This window comes from Asparagus officinalis, chromosome 8, assembly GCF_001876935.1.
Source record: "Asparagus officinalis chromosome 8, Aspof.V1, whole genome shotgun sequence".
Lineage (NCBI taxonomy): Eukaryota > Viridiplantae > Streptophyta > Magnoliopsida > Asparagales > Asparagaceae > Asparagus > Asparagus officinalis.
Genome location: NC_033801.1, coordinates 111,255,066 through 111,267,826, shown reverse-complemented (window position 1 = coordinate 111,267,826; position 12,761 = coordinate 111,255,066). Strand labels below are relative to the sequence as shown.

General features: G+C 36.5%; 2 protein-coding genes across 2 annotated transcripts in view; both read left to right on the top strand.

The window, feature by feature from the left end:
• The window catches only part of LOC109851460 (V-type proton ATPase subunit B 1-like), a 9,953-nt gene extending 6,506 nt beyond the window's left edge, over positions 1-3,447 (top strand). The window contains exons 8-15 of the mRNA XM_020421593.1: positions 422-553; positions 699-836; positions 1,261-1,411; positions 1,626-1,708; positions 2,185-2,232; positions 2,312-2,365; positions 2,450-2,533; positions 2,867-3,447. Coding sequence (XP_020277182.1) covers positions 422-553; positions 699-836; positions 1,261-1,411; positions 1,626-1,708; positions 2,185-2,232; positions 2,312-2,365; positions 2,450-2,533; positions 2,867-3,052 — 876 coding nt within the window. The 3' untranslated portion in view covers positions 3,053-3,447. The remainder of the gene's footprint in view (positions 1-421; positions 554-698; positions 837-1,260; positions 1,412-1,625; positions 1,709-2,184; positions 2,233-2,311; positions 2,366-2,449; positions 2,534-2,866) is intronic.
• On the top strand, positions 4,831-6,064 carry LOC109851461 (protein app1-like). Its single transcript, XM_020421594.1, has 3 exons — positions 4,831-5,358; positions 5,428-5,511; positions 5,581-6,064. The coding sequence occupies exons 1-3, from the start codon at positions 4,849-4,851 to the stop codon at positions 5,677-5,679; spliced, it is 693 nt and encodes a 230-aa protein (XP_020277183.1). The 5' UTR covers positions 4,831-4,848; the 3' UTR covers positions 5,680-6,064.

Here is a 12,761-nt window from a genome sequence, read left to right as displayed (position 1 = left end):
CCTCTTCTTCATTTTCCATCTGGCTTTTTGAAGTCCCACATAGCAGGAGGAATTTATGGCAACTTGTATTTTCAAAGTAGATTAGGTTGGGGTTGCAGTTCATCGTCATCTCTGTTTTTTAGAACCTTCTTCTTGTTGTTATCACTTATATTATACTGTTTTTCTCCTTTTGAACCTCTTTTGGCTGTACGTAGAACTTGGGGTTGGTACACTTTGTTATATCCATGTTGTTATGTTTAGATGTTTGATATTCCTTTTGATGTTGCAGTTATCTCTGTTAGAGCATGACCTCAGAAGTAATTTAGAAAATCCTATCATAGTTCATGTCATCATGTTGTTTTTTATACTGGTTTCCAATTTAAATATCAGAACATCAGGTTGTTTGCTAATCTCTATATCCCTGATACATCGTAAACTACAGGGTGGAGGTGAAGATGACAACTTCGCAATAGTGTTTGCGGCTATGGGAGTAAATATGGAAACAGCACAGTTCTTCAAACGTGATTTTGAAGAAAATGGTTCTATGGAGAGAGTGACTCTCTTTCTAAATCTGGTATCTTGACTAATCATCGTAATCTAATATTGTTTTATCACTTAAACTCCACATTGTGTGCTGCATATGTAGAGTTCATCTTGCAAAAATTAGTTTGTGTCAGCAAGTGGGAGATTCCTCGCTTCTAATGTGCTTCATATTGCAGGCTAATGATCCGACTATTGAACGCATTATCACTCCTCGAATCGCCCTTACAACAGCAGAATATTTAGCTTACGAATGCGGAAAGCATGTGCTTGTTATCCTAACAGACATGAGTTCATATGCTGATGCTCTTCGTGAGGTAATGGACCTGTTAATATTCTTATAAGCAGCTTCTATAACAAGCGAAGTTTGATCATTGCGACTTTTATCCTGTTTGATGCCTAATTCAATCCAGAGAACCAGTCATAGTTAACTAAGTAGAGAGCCTTTATTGGAACTATAAATTAAAATACCACTCAAGAGTAACAAAATTTGAGCTACCCGTTCCTTGCTGATAAATGTTGCATTATAACCGACTATAGTAATGCATTTTGGGACCTTTCATTTGCCTGGTATATGCTCCTTAAATATGTTTGATATTCATCTTCTGAACCTTGTCTTGCTGGGTCTCTAAATTATGGCCAGTAACTAACATCTGTACCTTGGTTAAAAGATTCCAGGGCCATGTATTAATTTTTCATTTTGATGAACTTGCCTGATGTATATATTACTTTTGGATCCAGGTATCTGCCGCCAGAGAGGAGGTGCCAGGTAGACGTGGTTATCCTGGGTACATGTACACTGATCTGGCAACAATATATGAACGTGCTGGGCGTATTGAAGGAAGAAAAGGCTCCATTACTCAAATACCTATCCTAACTATGCCAAATGATGGTAATATTATAGCGAAAACTCTTCTTCCCAAGTAAACTTTATTTACATAAGAAATTATATGTATGATATTCCATTAATATAATGAGCACATATGCTGGTATCATGGGTGGAACTGTTCTTTTTATTCAAAATTCTCCGACTGTCTAAATTTTATGACTTCACATACATAAATTAGTATTAATTGCGGTTTTTTGGTTTTTCATTATTCTTGCAGATATCACACATCCCACTCCCGATCTTACTGGTTACATCACTGAAGGCCAAATATACATTGATCGGCAGCTCCACAATCGACAGGTACTACTCGACCTGGTGTGTTTTTTAATTATATCAGGGAGAAAAATGGTCAAATCAGCTAAGACATGATGGGACTTAAAGATACTGTAGATACTTCAAATTTCTCTATTTAAAGAAAGAAGCTCATGTTTTTACAGATGCTGCATTGCACTTTAAACACAAAAAGGTGTAGTTAATCCATTAAAGGGGTAAATTCCATCTTTATCGTGGGCGTAAATTCCATCTTCATGTTTTTTTTATAAATAAGACTAAAAATTGTTTCATTGAGTTGAATCTAAGCGCCATTTGTTTATTGATATGATCTGTTTTAACCTGGTACAAGGATCAGATCCTTGTTACTTGCTTTTGAGTTCATCCAGGTATATTGTGTACCTAACCTGGCTCTTATGCCACCCGACATACTGTTTAGAAATGTTCTCTTTCTTGTGAGGCATATTTACCATGGTTTTTAAGGCAGTTTTTTTTAATGTTAACAGATATACCCACCAATCAATGTCCTTCCATCTCTTTCACGATTGATGAAGGTGAGACTTTGCATTTCTTACCCACTTCCGAATCAATATGCCTTCTGATTAAATGTCAGTGAGTTCATTTATTTTGCAGAGTGCTATTGGTGAAGGAATGACCCGCCGTGATCATTCTGATGTATCAAACCAGGTATTTTGTCTTGTACCTTTATCGTATATGCTGACATTATTTTTTATTCTGCTTTTCCTTATGCTACTTTGTTTAACGATCCAGCTGTATGCCAATTATGCAATTGGGAAGGATGTTCAGGCTATGAAAGCTGTTGTTGGAGAAGAGGCTCTTTCTTCTGAAGATCTGGTCTCTCTCTCTCTCTCTCTCTCTCTATATATATATATATATATATATAATTTTTTTGTCATTTTGTTTTTGGGATTAGCAGTTTCTCTTGCTCCCTCTAGAGTCTAGCTAAAACGTTTTCTCCATATTATTCTGCTAATAACGTTGTCTCAATTATTTTGCCATATTATCTTTCTAGCAGTGGCCTGCCTCCTCTCTATAGCTTAAATTTCCTGTATTATTTTGCTAATATTATAGCCTCTCTTCTCATCATTTTGGTGACAGTGCTTTCGCTCAGTTTTCTTCCCTTCCCCATGTTCTTTTGCTAACTGTGGTTTTTATCTATGAACACAGCTCTACCTTGAGTTCTTGGACAAATTCGAGAGAAAATTTGTCACTCAAGGCGCATATGACACTCGAAACATCTTCCAGTCTCTTGATCTCGCATGGACTCTCCTCCGTATCTTTCCTCGTGAGCTTCTCCATCGTATACCTGCAAAAACCTTGGATCAGTTCTACAGCAGGGAAGCAGCCCATTGAACTGCTAATGTAGTCTCATCAGGTTTACTGCATATGAATAAATAAGATGGCTATTCTGAACCCTGATAAAGTCTTTTTTCCCTAGATAGTTCCTATTCTTTCAAAGCCCGAACCGTGAGTTGTTTCATCTGTATTGGCTTTTGTAATGTTCAATATTTTATGTATTGGTGCATAGGAAGTGATGTATCCCATGAACGAATGGTTAGTTCCGCATGTATTATTATCTTTCTGTTTACTGGGGGAATAAACAGAACAGTTCAAGCTCTCTCTGTTTGTACCGAACATTGACTAAAGGGTGCTGAGTTTTTTGCTTTATAATCTTGCTTGAAGTAGATATGACAGATGTAAAACTGTTGTCTTAATGATCTAAAATAACTTGAGCGTTACTTTTTTAATGTTTATGTCTGATAAGCGTAGAATTGGCTATAGCTTTTGTACCTTCTATGAGCGGCACTCTGTATTCTTTTTCAGGACCTGCTGATCTTCACTTTTTTAATGTTTATGTTTGATAAGCGTAGAATTGGCTATATGCCTTTTATGGATCATTTTCTTTCCCTTCAAACTTTTTGGTTATTTATGTTATCAAAAATTACATGACAAGTACTCAATACCTGACTCAAGTTGGCACTTGAGAGAACCTATACCTGAACTTTTTGTTTGATAAGTAGGGGTGCATCGGTCTGGAAACGGATTGAATATGATACTTATCATATCCACATCCGCTTACTCATCTCGGATATTGATACTAATACGGATATGATATACTTCGGTAAAAAAAATTTATATCCATATCTACTAAAATTGGATACGGATACGGATTTATGTGCAACTATATAGACATATATGCATATGGTACAAAACAAATATGAGAAAACTATATAGTATTGAAAAAAATATTGTTTATGCTGATGCAAAAAAGTTCATTAATATGTTCATTATATTTGAAAAGTTAAGATTAGACATTTTGATCATTAAAATTAACTTCAAATCCATAATCTAAGGATTAGAATCATTGTAACAATATGACTAATATGTATCCGGATATTTCGGATACGGATCCGAATATTTTACTACAAAACCATATCTGTAACCATATTATATCAGTTATAGATTTGAGTAAGCGTATCCGTATCCTAATGGATACGTTTACGAATATTTTCTTGGATACGAATACGGTTTAGCACCCTGTTGATAAGCATAGGATTTGTAGTATCAACTTTTTGGACTTCGGTCTGGAGTTGGTTACAAAGAGAGTTACAACTCGAACACTGTTTCCACATCAAAAACATTGCAACTACAGACATACGCCTCAATATGTAAGCCATTGGCTACAACTAGAGACCATTTCTGCTACTGTAGTCTCAACTACATTTATTTGTTGTAACGAAACAAATAATTGCAACTAGCTCAAAAAATCACAGTTGCATGCAATTACAGAGAACCAAACAGCCCTACGACATTTCTCAACTCGTTTGTATTTTATCACGGGGAACACATGGTCAATGATCCGATAATGCTTTGGCCTTCTGATTCACTTGCTTACGCAAATTGTGATGACTTATTCTATACCTTTAGTATATCAGTGCTTTGGCTCTGGATTGGTACAAAGAAGGTGAACTAACAGTAGAACAAAGGACAATATGTACCTATAATACCTGAACACTCTTCTCCATTCTAACCAAACATACCCGCAAGCCAACAAACAACCTACCTATGAGGCAATTCAAAATATATCTATAAATACTCGCTCAATCAGTACTCTATCCAAATCAAGCACTTTCCCTTGCTACAATACAATGGCTTCGCCTCCTAGAGTTCCTTTCTTCTCTATGAGTCTCCTCATTGCACTCTTCATCATCAGCTGCTTCACGGGCGAAGCTGCTCGCCTTCTTCTCGAATCTCCGTTACCTGAAATTCCAACAATCCCTAAGCCGGAGCTACCTCCAGTACCTGAGATTCCGAATCTGCCCAAGCCTGAATTACCACCTTTACCTGAATTTCCAAAGCCTGAAATGCCTCCATTGCCTGAGATTCCAACTCTCCCGAAGCCCGAACTACCTCCTCTACCAGAGTCGCCTAAAGTTGAATCGCCACACTTACCGAAGATACCTACCATCACTAAAGCCGAGGAAGCACCACTTCCTGAGATACCAACCATACCGAAACCCGAGATTCCTGAATTACCTCCTTTGCCTGAAATTCCAAAACCTGAGTTGCCCCCACTTCCTGAGATTCCAACCCTTCCAAAACCTGAACTACCTCATCTACCAGAGTTACCTAAGATTGAAGTGCCACCTTTACCGAAGGTAACGACCGCCGCTAAAACCGAGGATCTACCAGAGTTACCTAAGATTGAAGTGCCACCTTTACCGAAGGTAACGACCGCCGCTAAAACCGAGGAAGCACCAATCTTAGATGCACCAACTATACCGAAACCTGAGATTCCAGCAGTACCTAAGGTTGAATTACCACCTTTGCCTGAACTTCCTAAACCTGAGTTACCCCCACTTCCCCCAGCAGTACCTAAGGTTGAATTACCACCTTTGCCTGAACTTCCTAAACCTGAGTTACCCCCACTTCCCGAAATTCCAACTCTTCCAAAACCTGAACTTCCACCTCTTCCATAACTACCAAAGCCCGACTTACCTCCACTACCCGAGATTCCAACTCTTCCTAAGCCTGAGATTCCACCACCTCCTGAATTACCAAAGCCTGAGGTGCCACACTTACCTGAACAGCCAAAGCCTTGAGTTTCCTTCTCTCGGCCAACAACTCCTATGATTCCATGTGTTATCAAAGTCCTCTCTCTTCATCATTACTTTGAGCTTGGAAGCAAATTATGAAGATTATAGGAGTATGAGTTGAAGCTTTACACAGATTATGGCTCTCTTGTTTACTATTGCTTTTATTAGTATTTTTTAATGCTATATTTTAGTTGTCTTGTGTGAGACATGGTTGATGTTATTTGTTTCTTGGTATCTATGGCTATAAAATTTTTACTCATATACGTTACATGATTGATGTTATTTGTTTCTTGGTATCTATGGCTATGAAATTCTTATTCATATGTTAGACCCAACTACCTTGGAAGTCAATGACACATGCCCGCAACATGTCCTCCAACACCTGATTCACCCTCTCTGTCTGGCCATCCGTCTGGGGGTGAAATACACTGCTATAAGATAGCGTGCTGCCAAATGAGTCCTGGAAACTCCTCCAAAAATGTGAAGTGAAAACCGATCCTCGATCTGACACGATCGTGTCCGGTACTCCGTGAAGTCGAACTATCTCCCGAATGAAGATTCTCGCATAAGCCTCGGCTGTATAAGTGGTCCTCACTGGAATAAAATGTGCTGACTTCGTCAACCGGTCCACTATCACCCAAACTGAATCATTCCCCTTCTTCGACTTCGGCAACCCCACAATAAAGTCCATGGAAATATCTGCCCACTTCCACTCCGGAATGGGTAAAGGCTATAGTGTCCCTGCCGGTCTCTGATGTTCTGCCTTCACCTGCTGACAGGTAAAACATCTAGCCACATAGTCTGCAATCTCTCTCCTCATACCACTCCACTAGAAATGCCTCTTCAGGTCCTTGTACATCTTGGTAGTCCCTGGATGTACTGCGTACCGAGTGCGGTGCGCCTCGTCAAATAACTCCCTCTTCAACTCTGCACTGGATGGCATAACCAATCTGTGCATGCATACATGTATGGGACACACTTCCCCTTGTGCTCTATCAATGAGATTTAAGATGCGATTTCTTCAAAATAGACATTTTGACGTCAGTACGTTACAAACGACAATGCTGTTCGATGAAATTTTAACCAAAATGTCGCCTTGACACTAGATTACTGGAATCATTGTTTATGGGGGAAAAAGTACAATCTTAAAATTTTTAGAAGGTGACATCAATAAGGAAGTCCAACCTTAAATTGCATTTTGATGAAAAGTTTCTAAATCTATAATTTTTGAAATAATTAGTCCCTTAAATATTCATTGAAATTGTTATTAAGTTCAGCAATTCTTGTCTGGTTACTTCCATAACTGATTGGAAGGATTAGCTAGAAATAACTTATAAACATTGGTCAACCTAATAACAATTTTCAATGATTTGAGGGAATAGTTTTAAGACAACTTATAAGATTTGGGTGAGCTTTCATAGCAAATTAAATGAATATTTTAGGTCTAAAATGAAAATATTAATGATTTAAGAGACTAATATCCAAAACACCCTAAAATCATAACAACCCTAACAATAATGTTCAAAATGTGAAAACTTTTGATTATAAATCAACAGATAATCCAGCAAACTCACATTATTATCCAACAAGCCAATTTCTCTGCTAAGTTCCTTATTCTGCCAACTAAAATTTACCGTACCATTATCATGATGAATTTTGAGGTTTGGCAACCAAGCATAGATCGTACTTTCTTCCTGTCGCTATCTCTAACGATTCACTCATGTCAATATCGTCAGGCTTCATTATTGTTGGAAGCTCCCAATCAAAGTAAAACTGTAGAAACGTAAGCATAAACTCAATCGCCATTGTAAATGTCGCCCCGCACAACATTTTCTTTTATATATAGGAGGACAAATTCTTCTTTCATCAGTACTAAATGTTAGAAATACAACATACAACAAGACAAAATATTCATATAACATGAATTAATCTAAATTAATAAAAACTAGAGGAATATCTAGAACACTTTCCGATCCTCTACAATGTCATCTCCCAAGATCTACCTGAAAAGTTTCGTCAAGAGAAAAAGACTTCAACTACAATACACCCATCATTGAAGAGAATCAATAAACAAAATAAGTTCTAAAAATTTTCTATTCTCATGACGTTTTCATATTTGTCATGAGTCCATAAGGCTACATATGAACTCTATATATAGGATTAGACTAGCCTTATGGATAACAATTCCTAAACATTTAAGGATTATTCAAAAATTAAATCCATAACAACAAATGATAGAGTAGAACTGTATTGCATGTATATGACATTATGAGACCAATTGGGTCGCATATTGAAAACTAATTATTAATCAAATTAATAATTTTAATTTAACGAGAAAATCTCTATCCGATCAATTGGTCATAAATGCTCTTCAATAATATGGGATTAATTATTCATAAATAATATTATTTTACATTTTGTTCTCTACGGTATCGATTTATTTTAGGCAACTTTATTTAGGAGGACAATTCACCTAATTGCTTGTGGCTAAAATTACAATTCCCATGAACATAATTCAAAATTATTTAGCAATGTCAAAATATTTTAATTTTATAAGAAAATAAAATTTGAATTTTTTTTTTACAAAATCACCCACCGATGGGATCTTAATAGCTTCATGGGATACGCATAATATATTAACTCATCATAATGAGCAGATTGGATTCTATTTAGATATCTATCAATTCTCTAAGTTAAACCTAATAACCCAATGTTTAAGGTTGTATATCACTTTCAAAACAAATTTAACCATCACATTGAAGCATACTAAATTATCAAATTGAAAATAGCAATTAATATCAACAAGTCAAACGGATCGGGTAACAATTTAAATTCTCAATTTCTTTGGTGACAAATCCTAGAGAATCCAAATGCGGTCTAGTGTTACACACATCACAATGTGCGCTTATGACATACACTAGAAAATTTCCATTCCTAGTGGTTGAGATCCACCACCACATCTCACTTGTTAGTGTCACATATAATGACATGTTATAACAAAGATATAATTTACTAGTAATAGGTTAAGCATAGGTTCAAGAAATTTTCTATGTTAAATCTGTTAGCCTTGTTAGGTCTCATGTTTATGAGCCTACTCTCTAATCTAGTTTTGATGATTACAAACAATTCCTAACAACACGTGTCGAGTGTTAGTATTTGTTTTGTTAGGTAATCTATACAAACATTTGTTGCAGGTTGGTTGGATTGTGCCTACACGATCATATCCATTGGAGGACAGAAGGAATATCTGAGTGAAGCAATTCGCAATTCAAGTCAAAGATTCAAGATCAACCTTCATCCATGTTACCAAGATCGAGCGTCATGAAGATTATTGCTTGGTATATTTAGCTTTTAGGAGTTTATACTTTGTGTTGGTACTTAAAGCTCATATATACACACATACACGTTTTGGATTTTATAACTTTCAAGTTTATATAAATATGAAACAAATAGTTATATTTATATACATACATATTTCATATTTATTGTTTTTGGTATAGCTATACAAATATGAAACAATAGATATATTCATATACATACTCATAGGTTTTATATTTATCATTTTGGTTTTTGTAAAAATGCATATATTATGCAGAACATCATTTTTGAGAAAATATTGTGTTTGTGAATTATAGGCTTGACAATATTGGTTTGTACATTTCTCTAAGTCTATAAAGCCATACAAAAGTTTTCAAACTTTAGTTTAAGTCAAAATGTTAAAATCATGTGTTCTCTAAGTCTATAAAGCCATACAAAAGTTTTCAAACTTTAGTTTAAGTCAAAATGTTAAAATCATGTGTTGTTGAGTTTTCACGTTTTATACAAAAGTTTTCAAACTTTAGTTTAAGTCAAAATGTTAAAATCATGTGTTGTTGAGTTTTCACGTTTTAGGACTATTTTGCAAAATGAAGAGTTTTCACAATTGGAAGATGCAATTTAATTTTTTTTTACAACATGTTTATTTTCATGTTTATAATCATTTTCTAAAGGTTTATATTTTTTGAAATTTATTTGCTAATTTTTAAGGCACTTTAAAAATTAGATTTCATACATGAACAGTGCATGTGCATATTTATAAGTCGACTTATGTACTGTAGCAAGTCGACTTATGACATGTTCTGGAAAATACAGTTTTTATCTGATGAGTCGACTTATACTTCAAGCAAGTCGACTTATATATAATAAGTCGACTTATGATTTTTACAAGTTGACTTATATGAGTTCTTCAGCCTGTAACGACTAGTTATAAGTCGAATTATATACTGTAGCAAGTCGACTTATAACACTGTAATGGCTAGTTTTTCCAGATTTCCAGATTTTTATTTTTTTGTATTTTTCCTTGGTTCTCTTGGTTTTGGGGCTTGTTCTATGATCCTATATATACCCCATACCCTCTAACTTCTGAGGGTAATTAAGAAAAGTTTAAACAAGTTTAAAAGTTTGTTTAAGTTTTATTTCAAATTTGTGTTGGTGCGAAGAAGTTTTCACAAAAAGGAGGCTTGCAATTTTGTTTGAGGAATTCATCCTCATTCTCTCTTCTACATCTCTCTGTGAATTGGAGAAGTTTTCTAAACTCTATTATCTAACCTTTTATTCTTGAATATTCATATTTATATTTATTAGATTAATTTGAGTTTGATTTTATTTTATTCTATGTTTACACACACACAACCATATTGAGCTTTTAGTAATCCATACATTGTATAATTTGGGTTGTGGTGAGTGTTATTTAGAGTGTGAACTTACATTGAGTTCTCATCCATTGTAGAGAACAAATTATTTATATTGAGCTTTCATTGTGTGATCATATTATAATACACAAGGACACTGAGAGTAGTGTGTGGTGAGAGATGGGGTTGTTTGCGTCGAAAGTTGTTTTCATTGCTGAATCCATTATACGTTTATCGATTACAGATCCAAAGTAAAATTAGTATTTTAATAAGACTTTTTTACACAATAAAAATAAAAAAATACAACTCTCTAGAAATACACGCAGATGACGTTTATCACCCGCTGCTTGCGTGAGATCTTTGCCTGTGTTGAGAATGCGTTAGTCTATGTACCACCGTGGATCAAATCCGGTTAACAGAAAAAAAATTCAATGCTCTTGCTTCACAAAGGAAACAATTGCAGAAGTTATAATCTTAACCAAGTGAGATTACAACTCTCCTCGAGATCAAAACCAAGTTTGATCCGGAGGAAAGGGGAATTGGCCTCAGATCTCTCAAACTCTTCCTCTTTATGCTGAAGAACTTCTCCAAAATCTGCTAGCCTCTCTAAAATTCATGATTCACTCTTCACAGGAACAACACCTCGCCTAAATTTTAGATATCCCGCGTATAGGACCCTAGGATTGTATTTATAGGCTTCAGATGCAGCATTTTAGGGTAGGAATTGATGATTTGACCTTATCCTCAGTTAACAACCGCTTTACCACATTTAGAGATGATATCAAAGTAGTTGGGAGACTCTAAAATGAACAAATCCTGAGAAAAACCGTCGAAAAATGCGTTTTGGGTACTTCTGGGCGCGAGCCACCCTACGTTGGCTCGGAACTGTACGAGCCACCTGGCCTTGGCCGAGTCGTTTTGATGCGACTCGGCTGCCAGAGACTGTAGGCGTCTAAAAATGCCTATAGGTGTCCACACACAGCTCGAAACAAAGAGTGGACGATTCAAGAAGAATTATCCAATTGGCCGCTGCGCACATCAGTCAGCTCGCGCACCTCAGTTAACGCGCGTACATCAGTCAGCTCGCGTACATCAATCAACTCTAAGTACCATAAAGAATCTAACGAGCGCATAAAACAAGTTAACAAAGAATGCAAGTCAACGGAATGACGAAATACGCAATACAAGTCCAGACAAGTCAGAAAGTGTCGAACACCTCAAAGTGGTCCGCAAAAAGAAGAGGTATTTAGACCATGTTACAATTTAAATCTGAGGAAACTCAAAAGATAAAAGTTGTAGGTATCTTTGTCAGCTTTCCAACGCATCTTGAACTAGCTCAATCCGAGGTCAGATGAGAGAGTTAAGACTAAAATACCGAAAGTGTCTTAAACTAACCCGCGCGGCGGCGGGTCGGATCCACCCGACCCGCGCGGCGGTGGGTCGGATCCATCCGTCTCGCGTCCAGAACTGCTCGTAACCCCCAAAACATGTTTTTAGGCTATTTTGATCGGTTTATTTTGTTCTAGAGGTTTCTAACTGCTTAGATATCATCTACAAAAGTGGTTAGACCGTTATTAACTGAAAATAAAGCCAAATCACTCATTCTTATCCGAAAACCCTCCAACTGAAGCCTATAAATACAGGCTTAGGGGCTTAATTCAGAGGGGCAGATTATTATCAAGAGGGCGAGGTGCTGTCGGATTGAGGAGTCAAAGGAGCACGAATTTACAGCGAAGGTAAGTCAGATCCCGGCAAACTTCAGCATAAAAAGGAAGGCTTTCGAAGGATTTGAACCCGTATCCCCCCCGTCCGTCCGTTCCTCAAGATTAGGTTTGGTCTTAATCTCTAGAGGAGCTACTGATTTCTCTTGGTCAATTTTAGAGCTTCAAGCGAATACTTCCTTGGTGAAGTAGGAGCTCCGTTAATTTTTCGACAACCGGATCTGATCCGTAGGCGGTCCACGAATATCGACGTCCCTGGCACAGGCAAAGATCCCGCACAAGCAGAAGACCAATAAACGATCTCTCTACGTTTGTTTGATAAAGTTGTAAGCTTTTTATTTTCATTGTGTAAGGAGATCTTATAAAAAGATTAACTTTTTTATTTTATTTGAGTTTATTGTAACGACCAAAGTTGTAATAAGTTTAATAACAATGAAAACAATAACTTTTGACGAAAACAAACTGGCGACCACAGCGGGAGTCAACATTCTCTTGGCAGAGGCTGTCGTGTCGAAACCTTAGATCTGCATCTCGGTTGAAGAAGTGGTCGAATACGAGTTCGACCAACAAAAGT

Excerpts from the sequence above, each read along its gene's own strand:
- LOC109851461 (XM_020421594.1), top strand. The coding sequence starts at position 4,849 with ATGGCTTCGCCTCCTAGAGTTCCTTTCTTCTCTATGAGTCTCCTCATT. Across the intron at positions 5,359-5,427 it reads AAGTGCCACCTTTACCGAAG|GTAACGACCGCCGCTAAAAC; the intron begins GTAACGACCGCC and ends CCTTTACCGAAG. Across the intron at positions 5,512-5,580 it reads AGATTCCAGCAGTACCTAAG|GTTGAATTACCACCTTTGCC; the intron begins GTTGAATTACCA and ends GCAGTACCTAAG.